This window comes from Mustela nivalis (assembly GCF_964662115.1).
Source record: "Mustela nivalis genome assembly, chromosome: 6".
NCBI lineage: Eukaryota > Metazoa > Chordata > Mammalia > Carnivora > Mustelidae > Mustela > Mustela nivalis.
This window is the reverse complement of record NC_139025.1, coordinates 10,613,802-10,627,907: the sequence shown is the minus strand read 5'-3', so window position 1 is coordinate 10,627,907 and position 14,106 is coordinate 10,613,802. Positions and strand designations below refer to the sequence as shown.

Sequence of the window (14,106 nt, the reverse complement as noted above, 5' to 3'; positions counted from 1 at the left end):
AAGTGTGAGCATGGACAATGGTAGGGAGCTGGTGTCCCGTATGCTAAAGGAGAGTGGGCAGTGATCCACAGAAGTGCTGTAGACTGAGCAAAGTCGGCTGCTCAAGTGTCCTGGGGAGCTGAGCCACCTCACAGACCTCAGTGCCCCAGTGTGTGGTACCTGCGAGCGGGAGGCCAGGATAGACTTTATCCTGATAGGTTCATCCTGGTGATGAGCTGGTGTAATTCCAAGGTGGAGTCCCAGTTTCTCCTACATGCACGTATGCACACGCGCACACACACTCACTCACACACGCTCACTCACGCCCCATTCTGTGTATGCCCATCCTCCTGGCTCTTCCTATCTTATCCATGTTCCTTCTTATCCCACAAGGCCAATAGCAACTTTCTCATAAGGGGTCTGCATAGAGCAGATGCATCCAAAATATTTGGGGGTCTCTGCCTTTCTAGGTAGCCTATCTCCCCTTGGAGCTGGGGAGACACACAGAGGCCCACTGAGGTGTTCGTGGGTGCCCCTCTCTGTAGTGGGACCCTGCCTCTGCCCACCCAGCTTCCTGCCAGGGGCTGCCTGGTGGGGTTATATGGCTCCTGTTGCGTAGATAAGCGAACAGGCTCTGACTGCCACGTGGGCAGGAAGCAGGGCCAGTTAGACAGCTCCGCGCTGAAGAGACTCTCACATCCTGCTCGCGCCCCTCAGAATTGCTTCCCTGCATATATCTATCCTTTTTCAGGACAGAAGGTGCACCTGCCAAGTGTCCCCAGCAGGCCCCCCACCTCTCCTTATACTGTCCTGTTCCGAGGACAGACGACCAGCAAGAACCCGCCCCACCTCCATTCTCAGCCCACACGTCTCCGACTCAGCTTCTTTTGACTCAATCGTGTGAATTTTATTCCCTTTATTCAGGAGCAGCTGAATTCCAGCTCTGCAGAGCCCAGCCCCATCTCTACTCAGCTATGGGGTTGAAGACCTTGCCCATGAGGATTGCTCGTTGAGTCATCCAGTCCTCCACAAACAGGAAGAAGGGTCTGTTGAACTTCACGACAAAGCGAGCTGCGGTATGTGTGTGATAGGGGATGGCGTTGCTGGAGACCATGTCCATCTTGCCTTCCTCGCTCACCTCCATTGTGGCTGCATGTATCGCCTGGGGGGAAACAGGTCGTGCCTCAGCTCCAGGCACGGTGCGGGGAACGCTGGCTCCCACTGCTCGAGAACCACCCGAGGCTCTCAGCAGTTGGATCCAGATGCCTCGGGGGAGGGGTTCACACTAACTGCTGAGATCCGTCTCCCCCAGTGCAGGCAGAAAGTTCAAGGAGTTTAGGAGTTCAAATGAGAGGAAGGAGGAATAGAGCTCAGAGAGAAGCTGGGTGGTCTGAAGGCTTAGGAAAAGGTCTCATAGCATCCCTGAGTGTGGGCCTCTCAAATGCTTTCAAGAAGGATGTGGTAGAGAGAAGACAAGGGAGGGAAGGGGCCGGTGTTTCCGGTCTCCATCCCAGCATGGACCATTTTCTGTGCGTGTGGAAGTGCTTGAGCCAGAACACCGGTGTCTGCCCCTCTGATCTGCAGGAGGCCCTGCCCGGCATTGGTGACCTTGCTCCTGCCCTCCTGGACCATCGTGAAGGGTGTGGCATCCCTGAGCCCCAGCCCCCCTACCCCCAACCCCCCCCCCCCACCACACTCAGTGTGAGCTTGCCCCAGGGATTCTGTGAGGAGGGAGAACTGTGACTCCAGAAGAGCTGTATCCCAGCGGGGACCTGGCCCTGGAAACTGCTTCAGGTGTCCTCTGTGGGACAGCTCGCTCCTCCCTCAGTTAGAGAGCAGACACTGCCCTCTCCCCAAGGTCATTGGGAGACTCAGGTGAAAGAACTCTGAAAAACTGCTTTATAATCTATCAAGTGTTGTACCGTGATGAGGAATTCTGATCCCTAGGCATGTGTCACAGGGCAGCCGCCAAGCAGCTAGCCGGTCTGTGACCTTGGTGGAGTAATCAGAGGCAGCCCCCTGTGCCCACAAATACTCCATGGCATCTGGATGTCTTGCAGGCATCTCCAGTTATCAGAGCCAGTCCTGGCTTGCTCATCCACACCCCCCACCCCCGCCCCGTCCCGCTGCTCCTCCATCTTTCCTACCTCGGGCAGTCTCCATTGTGGACGAGGCTCCAGCAACAGAGCTGGCCTCTCTCACGCTTCCTTCCCTGCTCTCCAGTTCTGTCTTCAAAAGTCACGTTGGTTCTCCTCACCACCGCTAACACTCCCACCAATGCCCCGTCAACCTGTGTTTACCTTTTACCTGGGTTATCGGCCACACTTCCTCCACACCACAGAGCATGGATTTATAAGACACATGTCAGTGTATGTCAGCCTTGGTGGTTTCCTGTGTCAGTTAGAATAGCCCCCGGGGCCAGTGAAGGTCAGAAAACAGGACCTCACCGGCCCCCTCTCTCGGTCTCAAACACGATGCTAGCTGTGTGAGCCTCCTTGGGGTTCCTCAAAGATTTCAAGCCCATGTCCCCCTCAGGATGCCCTTGAACATGGGTCTCCTTGATGTGCTCCCTTGTTCTCTTCTTTCCTTCTTCAGGCCTCTGCATGAAGGCCAACCCAGTCTCTGCATGAAGGCCAACCCAGCCCGACAACTTTCCTGGCCAGCCCACCCCAAGCCAGCCCACGGTACCCCAGCACGCAGTTCAGTTTCTTCACTTTCCTGCCTTCACAGAATGTGTCCCTGGCTGACACGGGTCACACCCATTTATTGGCACATTCACTGTCTGACCCCGTCAGGAGAATGGAACATCCATGAGGCTAAGACTTTGGCTTGTTCATGACTACCCCGAGAGCCTCCAAAAGAGCTTGATGCCATTGTTTACAAATGTCTGAATGACCAAAGAACCTCAAAAGCCAAGGGACCCAAGATTTATAACTACTTTTTTAAATTGGTTTTTCATTCAGAGCTGTTGTGGATAAAACAGAAACTCTGTAAGTTGCTCTACTCACCTCAAATATAGCTGGGAAATTCTCTTCTGTGATGCCTGAGAAGTTTGCTGCTGTAGTAAATACATTGCTGATGCCCATCTTGGGAAGCATTTTTTTCAAGTTTATCTTGGAGGAGATCTTGAACTTGGGCATAATTATGTGCACCCATCTGTTAGGAGTGAAAACGCCAAGGAAGCTGAACACGTCTCTCTCTCCTATGTCCAGGGGGAGGGACTTTGCTTTTGCTTTCAGGCCTCTTCCAAGGGAGAGTTAAGTGAGGCACGGGTGCTTGTGTGGGGAGAGGTTAATGGTGCTGGAGCACAAGCTGCCGCTGTGCATTTCCAGACTAAGCACTTGGCTAAAATACACAATACTATTCAAGCTATGCCCTTCACAGTCTCCCTAACTAAGAGAAGATGAGGGTCTGGCCAGGGATCCAGCCCTGAGTCCTTCCAACCCTCCAGCTGTAAGCAGGGATTTAATTGGGCAGTGGCCCCAAATATGGTGCAGACCTAGTGCCTAGTGCCCACCCCTTCCCAGCACTTCATGTTGTTTATAAACCAATACATGTGATGCTGAGCTTCTGAATGGATCGTAACCCACTCAGCTGGGTTCCTCTATTGAGGTGCCCCCTGTCCCAAACATGACATTGTGTTAAGTACGGCTGTGGCAAATGATGGAAGACACACTCCGCGGTGGCCCTCAACCACATCAGAAGCTGCCCAGACAGTAGCTTGTGCTCCTACGTGGCACAGTGAGAACACTATTTGGAATTTTTTTTTTTCCCGGTCTACACATTTACTGCCTGAAGACTGGAGTCCTTGCCAAGATCAGTGGGCTGTTGGGAATCATGCTTTCATTATATAATTTGTCCACAATTGATTGGACCATGATGGATACCATACCTAAGCTGGATCAATCCAATTCTCCCTTCCAGGAATCGGTCAGTGGAACAGAAATACGTTGGTTTCACTCTGGAGTGGAGCATTTGCTTGAGTAGAAGAGAGCCAAGTCTGTCCACCCTGGACTCAGCTTGAAATTTACCTCTTAGGATCCTTCCCTGATCATCATATCTAATTAGGATCCTCAATTAATACTCTACTTCTGATCCTCTATTCTATCACCTACTTACTTTTTCCATAGTTTTACTGCAATTTGAATTTATTAGTTGACTTACTGCCTCTCCCACTAGACTGGAAATCCCGCAATGGCAGAGACTTGTGTGGTTAGCCACTGTATTCCCAGCCCTGAGCAGTGTCCGGCATGGAATCGACAGCTGGTTTGCTGAGCCAGAGAGGACAAATGACATCAGAGAGGTGGAGTTCCCAGTGATGTTGCTGTCCCCCGTCCAATCCCTAGTGACTCCTGGTTGTGTTTATCCCCTTAGGTACATCTTTCCAATACATTCTTTTCTTTACCCCCTTGAGTTTTTGTGGGGTGGGTTTTCAATACATGTAAGAAGAACCATAATTTAGACAGTTGAAGGGGCATGAGCTGATAATGGAAGCCAGGCCACAATTTTTCCTGCTTGGCTTATTTCATGTTCCACAAATATGCCAGGAAATAAACAAATACTTAATTCCCCTGAAATAAGACTTGCACAGAGGAAGCAAGATCTGAGCAAAATTTCAATGTGAATCTAGACTGTCCCTCCAGAGTAGCATACCTCATGCCACTGGATTTCAGAAGTGTAGCTCTTTGAACAACCATTTCTTCTACAGAAGAGTCGGGCTGTCCTACATCTGGGAGCATAAGGACTATGGACATGTTTCCAATGAAAGGCATTTTAACCATTGTAGTAAACAACTTCTCTGATCTGCTATAAATCATGCGTTCCTTCTTCCACATCATGTCCACCCGCACTGTGGTGCACTCATCCACAAAGAAGTCCTCCTTGTGCATGAAGTTGGTATGAAAAGCCATTTCCCAAATGCCTAGGAGAATCAGGAAGGAAAAAGTCAGAGTGACCTGTTGGAGAAGGCATCGGCACCTCCATGTCTGGGGATGCCAGGGGGAAGGGGCTTCAGAAGGGAGCAGCCTCCTCCCAGTGATACCTGGACTTCAGTGAACAGAATATTTAAAATTCTAGGTGGATGCAAGGGAAAGAAAGACAAACGCATGAATTTTGACCATATTCATCATAGGATTTCTTTAAATCTGTATTCCTCAAAAGATATTTCCCAAAATACTGCCTGCTTCTGGAGCTATAACATCAAGAAAGGATTTCATTGTGAAATAATTTAGGAAACAATGACCACAACATCCCTTCTTTGAAAATTCCCACCACATTTTAATGGACTAAGAATTCTGACAGGCAACCGATGAATAAACTGAACTCTGTAACAGCAATTAATGATCTGCTGTATGTCAGTTAATTAGATTTAAGTAAGATAATGGAAAAAAGGAGTTCTGAGAAGTCTGATGACAAAGAAATCTGCCTTAAATTGTTTAACTTATTCAAGGAGGGAGACTTTTCATCAGAAGAACATACGCCTGCGTGCACACGGGTGCACACACATTCCTGCTCAGAATCCTCTTCAGCCATCAAGAGTTACTCCATTTTACTCCAAAATATCTTCAATTTGGCCAATGATATGACCAAAATGGTTGGGAACAGAAGCACTTAGAAATGCTAGATAGATAGCACAAGGAGATAAAAGCAAAAGAAAAGTTTTGAATCTATTGGTCTATGGGACATGGGATAGAATCACAGAAAATATTTCTTTTTTCTGACTGGAATCTTCCAGGAAACCCAAGGGCTAAGGTTACCCAAACAGGAATTCATGGACTTGAAATGCCTTACCTTTGAAGAAAACGTAGTTTATAAGAAACAGGAAGGTATGAGGGTTCAGAGAGGTGATGAATCCCTTGGTTCTCTTGTGCATTTTTGCAGCCACAAAGTGCTTGATTTGCTTCTTGGTCTTTCTTACGTCTCTAAAGTCAATCATCTGGGCCTTCACATCATATATCCGCTCTGTGTCCCACAGAAACGGGGTGTTGATCTTCCTGTTGCTATCGATAAAGAGCGTGTTCCTGTACTTCAGGTGTCCCTCTCCGTTCAATTGCTTCAGCATCTGGATGATACTCTGGAAACCATGGTGCATGTCCCACACCCTCATGACTTTGAGGTCAAATCCAAGGCCCTTGAGGAGGTTGGTGAGTGTTGTGGATCTGGTCCCCAGGGAAAGCATGGCCAAGGAGGTGGAGATACTCAGAGGGGAGAAGATGATATTCTTTCTGGGATGCTCCATTAGCAGAGTTTCAAACAGTTTGTGGGCGAAAGCCTTATTGCCTGCTTCTATGTTGTGGTGGACGGGTGACATTTTCCATGATGAGACTGGGTAAATATTCCATTTAGATTTTCTTTTAGTTTCACAGCAGGTGCTATTAAAGAGGCCACAGAGGATGAGGACCAGAGAGAGAGCCAGGGGCATTTTCCTGTGGGACATTGCTGCAGAAATCCAGGGAGCTCTAACTGGAAGGAAGAGGTGGGTGGATGAACATGCCATGGAATGTGTTCTTGATGTTAACAGGCTTGAGAAAGGGCCCGTTATTACCTGAGTGCTGGGGTTACTTTTAGTCCTCAATTGGGGGATGGTAACTAAGGCTAATGAGGAAAGGCTAAAGCATTCTGGAACTTTAGACAAATTAAAGATAAATGACCTGATGACAAGGGATCTAATTCTACTCTGACCTGTGCTGTAGGTGGATCCTAATGCAAGTAGCTTCCCAGCCTGGTCTTGGAAAGTCTTGTCACTATGATATTCTATGATTTTGAGCAGCACTCTACACTCTTTCTGTCTCTTTCTTTCTGTTCATTTTTTTTTCTTTCTTCATACAAAACTCATGACAAAGTCCTGAAAAGTGTGGAAAGGGAAGGACCAGGGAGAAAGATAAAGCAGGGAGTGCAGATTCAGTTGCTACAGAGATCTGGCCAGAAATACACCCAGACAAGGCCAGCAAGTGTCATGTAGTAAGGAGTGCTGGGGACTGTGGCAAAGGGAGGGACAGGTCCAGGCCAGAGGCAGGCAGGTGCCACTCAGTTCCAGCAGTGTTCCCATGTGGAAGTGCTGGTGTTGGTGCCAGATTTTTTTTTTTTAATGTTTCTGAAGAAGCTGGAAACCTAGATTTTTGCCTGAAAACTCGGTCCTGTCAAAAGCACTTGCTAACACCATGTAACCCAGATGGAGGCCAGATCTGGCTTCAGGGCTGTCAGGTGTGAATTCTGAAAGAAAGCCTGGGTGGTGCTCAGGTGACTGGGTCATGAGCTGAACAGAGGGCCTGACAAGGTCATCTCAGGAGATCCTGGCCGTCTCCCGTGGACCCTCTCAGTTCTTACAGCTACTGCTCCGTCCCACCGTTGGGGTAAAAACCTCTCTGTGTCCCCAGATGTACCACCCATGACTGACTGGGACCAGAAATCAGTCCTGGAATCTGACAGGTGCTCTAATGGTGGGATTTCTGGCACCCCAAAGGGAAGGGAAAAGATGTGAACCACGCTCTGAGTTTGTGTTCATTTCAACCTCTTTAGAGCAGGGCCCTGTCTTCCTCCCTGGTTTTCCTACAGTTCCTGACATAGTTCTGGGCACAGGGTCCATTCCTCTGCATGTTGTCTGGTGATCCAGCACCACGGCGTCTCTTGTCATGGCTACAGAAATAGCATTTGCTCAAAATTTGTGTTTCTCAAAATTCCTATGTTGATATCCTACTCCCAAATGTAATGGTATCTAGAGGGAGGGCCTGTGGGAAGGAATCAGAGTCAGACAAGGTCACGAGGGTCCCTTTTATATGGTCATAGGTTAGTGCCCATGTAATAAGAGGCACCATAGGCTCTTCCCTGCCTATGACCCTGTGCATGTATCTGCAAAGATGAAGTCACATGAGGATATTGCCAGAAAACAGTCATCTGCAAACCAGAGAGAGCACTCTTACCAGAACCTAACCCTGCTGGCACCCCAGCCTCAGTCTTCCAGCTTCCAGAGCTGTGAGAAAATAAATATCTGTTGTCTAAGCCCCCCAGTCTGTGGTATTTTGTTATGGCAGACCAAGCTGACTGAAATAGTATCTCTCAGTTCTCAGTCTTGCCCCCCACTGACCCTTCCAACTACTTTGCAATCAAGGTGGGTTCCCCAAAGTATAATTCGTCGTTTCCTCTTCCTTGCTCCCCATGAGCTTTGAGGGGATCAAGTACAATTTCTTCAGGTGACAGAGAACCTCCATAAGCCCTGATTCCTTTCAACCAGACTCTTGGCCCTGAGCAGCCTTCCCATGCCCTTATTGTCTCCTCCAACCCCCCAACAATGGCTCCTGCCCCCAACTGCCCCACCCCTATCATTCCCCCAGTAGCTACCCCCCTTCCCAGCCCCTTCCATCCACTTGGTCTGCATGGGGGAAGGGGCAGTAAGGGATGGAAGGCACGGTGGTTGAGAGGGGCTATGGGGGAGAAGGGTTCATGGGGTGAGGAAAAGAGCATATGGAGGAGGTTCTAGAAAATACACACACACTTATCACACTGGATTTTTCATCATCTTCCCTAAGGCAAGTACTACCTGAAACATGGCAAAAAGGAGCAATGAAACACACACTCAGGTGGAACCATCTCTGTCTCTCAGAGAAAGGTCACTTACCTTCCAGAGGAGCTGCTGTTGTTGAGAGCTCTTTGTATCTGCCTGTGCCTTATTTATACTGCTGCAGAAGTAGTGATATGGATAAACCTGAGTTAATATTAACGACCAACAGATCATGTTCAAATACTGTCCAAAGCAAACAACAACTGAATCATTTATGTTATTGTTCTTTGTACATCAGTCCCCAATGAGACAATGAGCAAAGTAATGGTTATGGCACCATTTGTGTTACTGGTCATGAATTTGCTCAGGCAGAGTTTTGGCACACATCCACTTAACCCCTCCCAAGAACCATGCTTTGGCCTCGGTACTGAGCTAACAAAATGCTCAAAGCCTGCCTCCACCTTGAAGAGAAATCCTGACCCCAAGGAACTCTTGGTTTAGAGAGAGAAACATACATGTAAAAAGATGGTGGGGCCCATGTGATTGGTCAGGAAGAGTGTACATTCCCAGGAAGGAGCTGTGCTAGGGAAGAGAAGGACCCAGTGAATGACCTGGGACCATCAGGAGAGGGTGGATACCTTTCATCTAGGTCTTAAAAAGATAGGCAGGAATCTACACATCTTCCTGAATGTCTGAAATCTGAAGAGGGAATTATAGATTGTGGGGTGGGATGGAGTTGCCTGGAAATTGCAGGGAGGGTCAAGGCTCTATGTATAGGGTTATTCCAAATTTAGAAGGAATTGACTTCTGGCATGATGGAGAGAAACCACCAACAAATTTCTCCTTAGCAGCAACTAAAATGCTAGACACAATTGTCAAAAACAACCATTTCTGTGCTCTAATACTCTAGTAATCTACCTATGGTAGATTACTATGTTTGTCATAGAAGCATTCATTCATGAAAAGTTCTAAACTTTGAGGAGGTGCAGAGTGAGCCTGTGACATTTTTGTCTGGGGCTTCCTCCTGATCCAGCTCTGCTGGTGGGTGGTCAAACCAGAGCAGAGCCAACTCCCCTGATTTAGAGTCTTGCCTATTAAAGTAATGATCTCAGTGGTAAGCAGTGTGCGTGTGTGCAGGGGGGGGGTAGGGTTTTTTGGGGAGGGGACAGTGGTTTCGATGGTTTATGGTTGGGTTTGGGGCAATAAATAGGCCAGTGAAGTAACAGGAGGTTAAACAGGGAGGCCCAAGAGGTGTGGTAGGCCTAGGTGTCTGATGAGTCCTCTGCACATCCCAGGCGGAGGGGAGACTCTGCATGTGTACAGCAGAGACTGGAGCGGGTACAAGCTACACATATCTCTGGTCCATGGAGAAGCAAGAAAGAAGAGTGGAGAGACAAATCTGGGAGGTACTTGAGAACTACCTGAGGTTTGAATGGGCTCATCAGCCCACATACAAATCCATTAGTGGCAAGTGGAAGCTTTATTGGCTCTAGGTGTTTGAACACAATTTCTGATCAATATGGGGTTGAACAATAAGAAATAGAGTCAATTATCACATGGTTTCACTTATTTGTGGAGCATAACAAATAACATGGAGGACATGGGGAGATGGAGAGGAGAAGGTAGTTGAGGCAAATTGGAAGGGGAGGTGAACCATGAGAGACCATGGACTCTGAAAAACAACCTGAGGGTCTTGAAGGGGTGGGGGTTGGGGGTTTGGGGGACCAAGGTGATAGGTATTAGGGAGGGCACATACTGCATGGAGCACTGGGTGTAGTACAAAAACAATGAATACTGTTATGCTGAAAAGAAATTAAAACAATAATAAAATACTTCTGCCAAAAAAAAAAAAAGAAAAGAAAAAAAAGAAATACAATCACAAGGGTGACCTCTAGGAGGCAGACTTAGACATAAAATAGTAAAAACAAGAAACTCCAGTGGCCAGAAGTTGCAGGGGAAACATGTTTTATAGATTTAATCCAGGCAAATTACTACATAAACACAGAAAACCAAAAATGCCCAGGAGGGAAGATTCAGAATCCAGCGTTACTACAACTTGTTTTCTAAAATGTCCAGCACTCAAGAAAAAATCACAAGACATGCAAAGAAACCAGAAAGTGTGACCCCTACTCAGGAGAAAAGAAGTCAATAGAAATAGCCTTTGAGTATCCACAGATACTGAATTTAGCTGCCAAAGAATCCACAGCAGATCAATAATAATAATGACAAAAAAATCAATTTAAAAATGAGCAAAAGACTCTAACTGGCATTTCACTAAAGAGGACATATATGAATGGCCAGTAAACACAGGGAAATGCAAATTAAAACTACAGTGACATAACATTACACACCCGTTAGAAAGGTGGTAATAAACAAGACAGAAAATATTAAGTGTTGGCAAGGACATGGAGAAACCGGAATCCTCTTTCTTTGCAGGTTGGAGTGCAGAACACTGAAACCTTTAATGCATATATGGACTCTGATGGCTTTCTAGTGAGAGAGAGGAGCCACTCAGAAGACTGCACTGTTGGATTCTATTTCTAGGAAAGTTCCGGAAAGGTAAATTTTTAGAGAGAAGGCAGATCAGCAGTTGCCTAGGGTTGAAAGAAGTTGCTGGGACAGACTGAAAATGGGCTTGAGGACAGGTTTTGGTATTGGAAGTGTTCTAAAACTGAGTGGGAGTGAGGCTGAATTTACTAAAAAATGGAATTATACACTGACAATGGGTGGATTTTATGGCATGCAAATTATTCTCTTGATAAAGCTGTTACAAAAAAAAGATGAGCAGAGGCAGCAAGATTTATTGGAAAGAGAGTGGGCCTGGGGTCATGTGGACCAGTAATGGTGCCATGTTTTGGGCTCTGTGTGTCACCCCTGATTGGCAGGGTCTCACTTAACCTTCTCACGACAATCCCACTGGGATGGTACTATTATTGCTGACTCCATTTTAGAGGTGTGGATCCAGGCTCAGAGAGGTTCAGTAACATAGCCACAGTCACACAGCTGGCAGGGAGCAGAGCTGGGACTCACACTCACATATATGACACCACAGCTGTGCTCCTAACCCAGAGCCCCCTGGTAATAGACTCTAAAATAGATGGGCAGTGGACAAACTTTTATAGGTAAGATGCTAAAACTTCTTTAAATGCTGCCTCTTGACTTTATAAGTGTGTTATGCTGTATGGTAATTTTATTAGTTATCAAGAGTCACAATGTCGGCATCCTATTTTAAGCGCCCTGGTGCAGGGAGAATTTACTTTTTGACAGTTAAGAATAAACAGACACTGTGGTGTGTCATTTTATTTTTTTAAGATTTTACTTATTTATTTGACAGAGAGAGAGATCACAAGTGGACAGAGAGGCAGGCAGAGAGAGAGAGCGGGGGAAGGAGACTCCCCTCTGAGCAGAAAATACGAGGCGGGGCTCGATCCCAGGACCCTGAGATCATGACCTGAGCTGAAGGCAGAGGCTTAACCCACTGAGCCACCCAGGCGCTCCGTGGTGTATCATTGTAAAGCTGGGCCTCTGAACATGTTTTGCGTGGGATTGGTGGGCTGATGGGCAGGGAGCACGTTGGTACCAGAGATCAGATCCACCCCAGGGAACAAAATGGGGGGCCTCCCTTTGCAGATGGTTCTGAGATGCGTGGGACAGAGGATGCTGGCCACACCATGTGAGAGATGCTTCAGGGGGCAGGGTGGGTGGCAGGGAGCATTCTGCCCCAAATGCCTGCATTTTCTTCCCAGCTAAGAGTGGGGAAATGGGCTAGAAAAGAACACCTCTTTTTGGAAAGGTTTCCAATCTGAATAACAAGAAACACAATGACATTAGGGTTAGCATTTCCTGGGCAAGAACAATGCACAGGGCAATGTCCTAAGCACCTTTCTGTGTTTACTCCCAGGACAACCCATGACACAGGAGCTGTGAGGTTTTTCTGAGGAGGAGAGAGCAGCACAAAGGGTTTCCCTGAGACCCTGAAGGTCACGTGGTTACGCGATGGCAGAGCTGGGCTTCTAGACCAGGAAGATTTGTGAAATCCTCTTTCCTGAGCTCTGTCCCTTGTGCCCTCTGTCTCCGAGCCCTGTGACTATCCTGCGAGTGGGGTCCCCAGTGTCGCATCCCCCTCCCCCGAACATCTTCTGCCTGCCTTGGCATGGGAGTGGCCACCATTCCCCCCAGGGACAATGACACCAGTTGGGGTGACTTCCCTACCCTCGGGGGACCAAGTGAGTACTTTTGACCACATCAAGAGCTTCATTTGCTAGTCCTGACATTTGGTGAAGGGCCCTATTGAAGGGTCACGCTGGCAATATCTTCCTCTCTTCTTCTCTGGACTGTAAACACCACGAAGCAGGTAGTCCCTGAAGCCTCAGACTCAGCTCAGTTCACCTGAAAGGCTGCACATGGGTTCACCGGCAGGAGACTGGGCAGGTGAAGAGATGCCTACTTGGAAAACTGAGATGCCTGGTGGGGGGTGGGGTGGGTGGAGTAGGTGGGGGCTGGGAAGTCTGCCAACATTCTGACTCTGAAGCACTTTCAAATTCTCCAGCACAGACGTGAAGGAAGGGGCGATTACTTCCTTTGACAAGGAAGGGACAGTGAGTTAAGAAGCTGACAGATCAGGAATTCACGTGGGGTCGAAGTGGGGGGTACTTAGTATTTGAAAGACTCTACTCAGAAACCCATACTGCAGAGGGGGCCACCACAAGCTCTGGCTAACTAGAGTCAACACGAGTTGATCTAGAATACAAGATTAGGAGTCAACACTCACAAGCCTAACAGAAGATTCTTTAAAAAGTGATTTTCCAGCAATGAAATGACCGGTGTGTTAGATGTATGGGTTGGCTGTGAACTTGTATGGGTGCCCCTGCCCTTGAGTGAATGGTCCCTAGACTCAGGATTTGTTTGTTTCATTAGATGCTTTCAGGGGGTTTTGTCACCTGGTTCTAAAGAAGTTCTTCGAATCTGGAGATAGAAGTTCTCTATCTGCCTGTAGAACACGGTCACTTCTGCCCTGAGGGGAACCTTGCTGCAATTCTGTAAACATCATTCCTGAGTATTCTGAAGCTCCTGATTTGGAGTCTTTAAATCACAGGTCAGATGAAAGCCTGAAGATTTTGGCATCTACAGGATGGCTGTGTTTCCCCCGTCATGCAAAAAAAAATCCTATCACCAATCTCCCAACAGTGACCTCAACATCTGCGTCCCCCCTCCAGCTCAAGGGGGTGTTGTCCCCACCTAACCCACCCCCCACAGTAAGAAAGGCTCTCGTTCATGCTTTCCTTTTGCTCCTGCCTCCTGGTGCAGCCTCATGAGGCCCCGCACAGCGGGTGTGCCTTCTCTTCTTGGGAATCAGAAGTCACACCATTCTTTTAAAAGTGGTTGTCTCTGTGTGTCCACCTGACCATCTCCGATTTGCAAATGACAGTACAGGCAAAAGGTTGATATCCAGGATCTATAATGAACTCCTCAAACTCAACACACATATCAAAAAATGGGCAGAAGATATGAACAGACACTTCTCCAATCAAGACATCCAAATGGCTATCAGACACATGAAAAAATGTTCATCATGATTAGCCATCAGGGAGATTCAAATCAAAACCACATTGAGATATCACCTTACACCA

General features: G+C 47.6%; 2 protein-coding genes and 1 long non-coding RNA gene across 5 annotated transcripts in view; 1 reads left to right on the top strand and 2 right to left on the bottom strand.

Annotated features, from left to right (window-relative positions):
- SYNE3 (spectrin repeat containing nuclear envelope family member 3) overlaps window positions 1-14,106 on the bottom strand; it is a 978,380-nt gene that overhangs the window by 118,028 nt on the left and 846,246 nt on the right. The window lies entirely within an intron of this gene.
- The window catches only part of LOC309867481, a 17,084-nt gene extending 2,978 nt beyond the window's left edge, over window positions 1-14,106 (top strand). The window contains exons 2-4 of the long non-coding RNA XR_014313194.1: window positions 904-1,055; window positions 10,913-11,035; window positions 12,378-14,106. This is a non-coding gene — a long non-coding RNA (uncharacterized lncRNA). The remainder of the gene's footprint in view (window positions 1-903; window positions 1,056-10,912; window positions 11,036-12,377) is intronic.
- On the bottom strand, window positions 944-8,632 carry LOC309867477 (uteroferrin-associated basic protein 2-like; the record flags this gene model as incomplete). Of its 3 annotated transcripts, none has more annotated exons than XM_082736331.1 (6): window positions 8,594-8,632; window positions 5,770-6,441; window positions 4,634-4,900; window positions 3,872-3,908; window positions 2,988-3,135; window positions 944-1,141 (listed from the first exon to the last, which is right to left on the bottom strand). In XM_082736331.1, exons 2-6 carry the CDS (start codon window positions 6,413-6,415, stop codon window positions 944-946), a joined length of 1,296 nt encoding a protein of 431 aa, XP_082592457.1. In that variant the 5' UTR covers window positions 6,416-6,441; window positions 8,594-8,632. The 3 variants fall into 3 exon arrangements, with proteins under 3 accessions (XP_082592457.1, XP_082592458.1, XP_082592459.1); XM_082736332.1 differs by lacking the exon at window positions 8,594-8,632 and adding an exon at window positions 7,899-7,919; XM_082736333.1 differs by lacking the exon at window positions 3,872-3,908 and having other exon boundaries at window positions 4,633-4,900.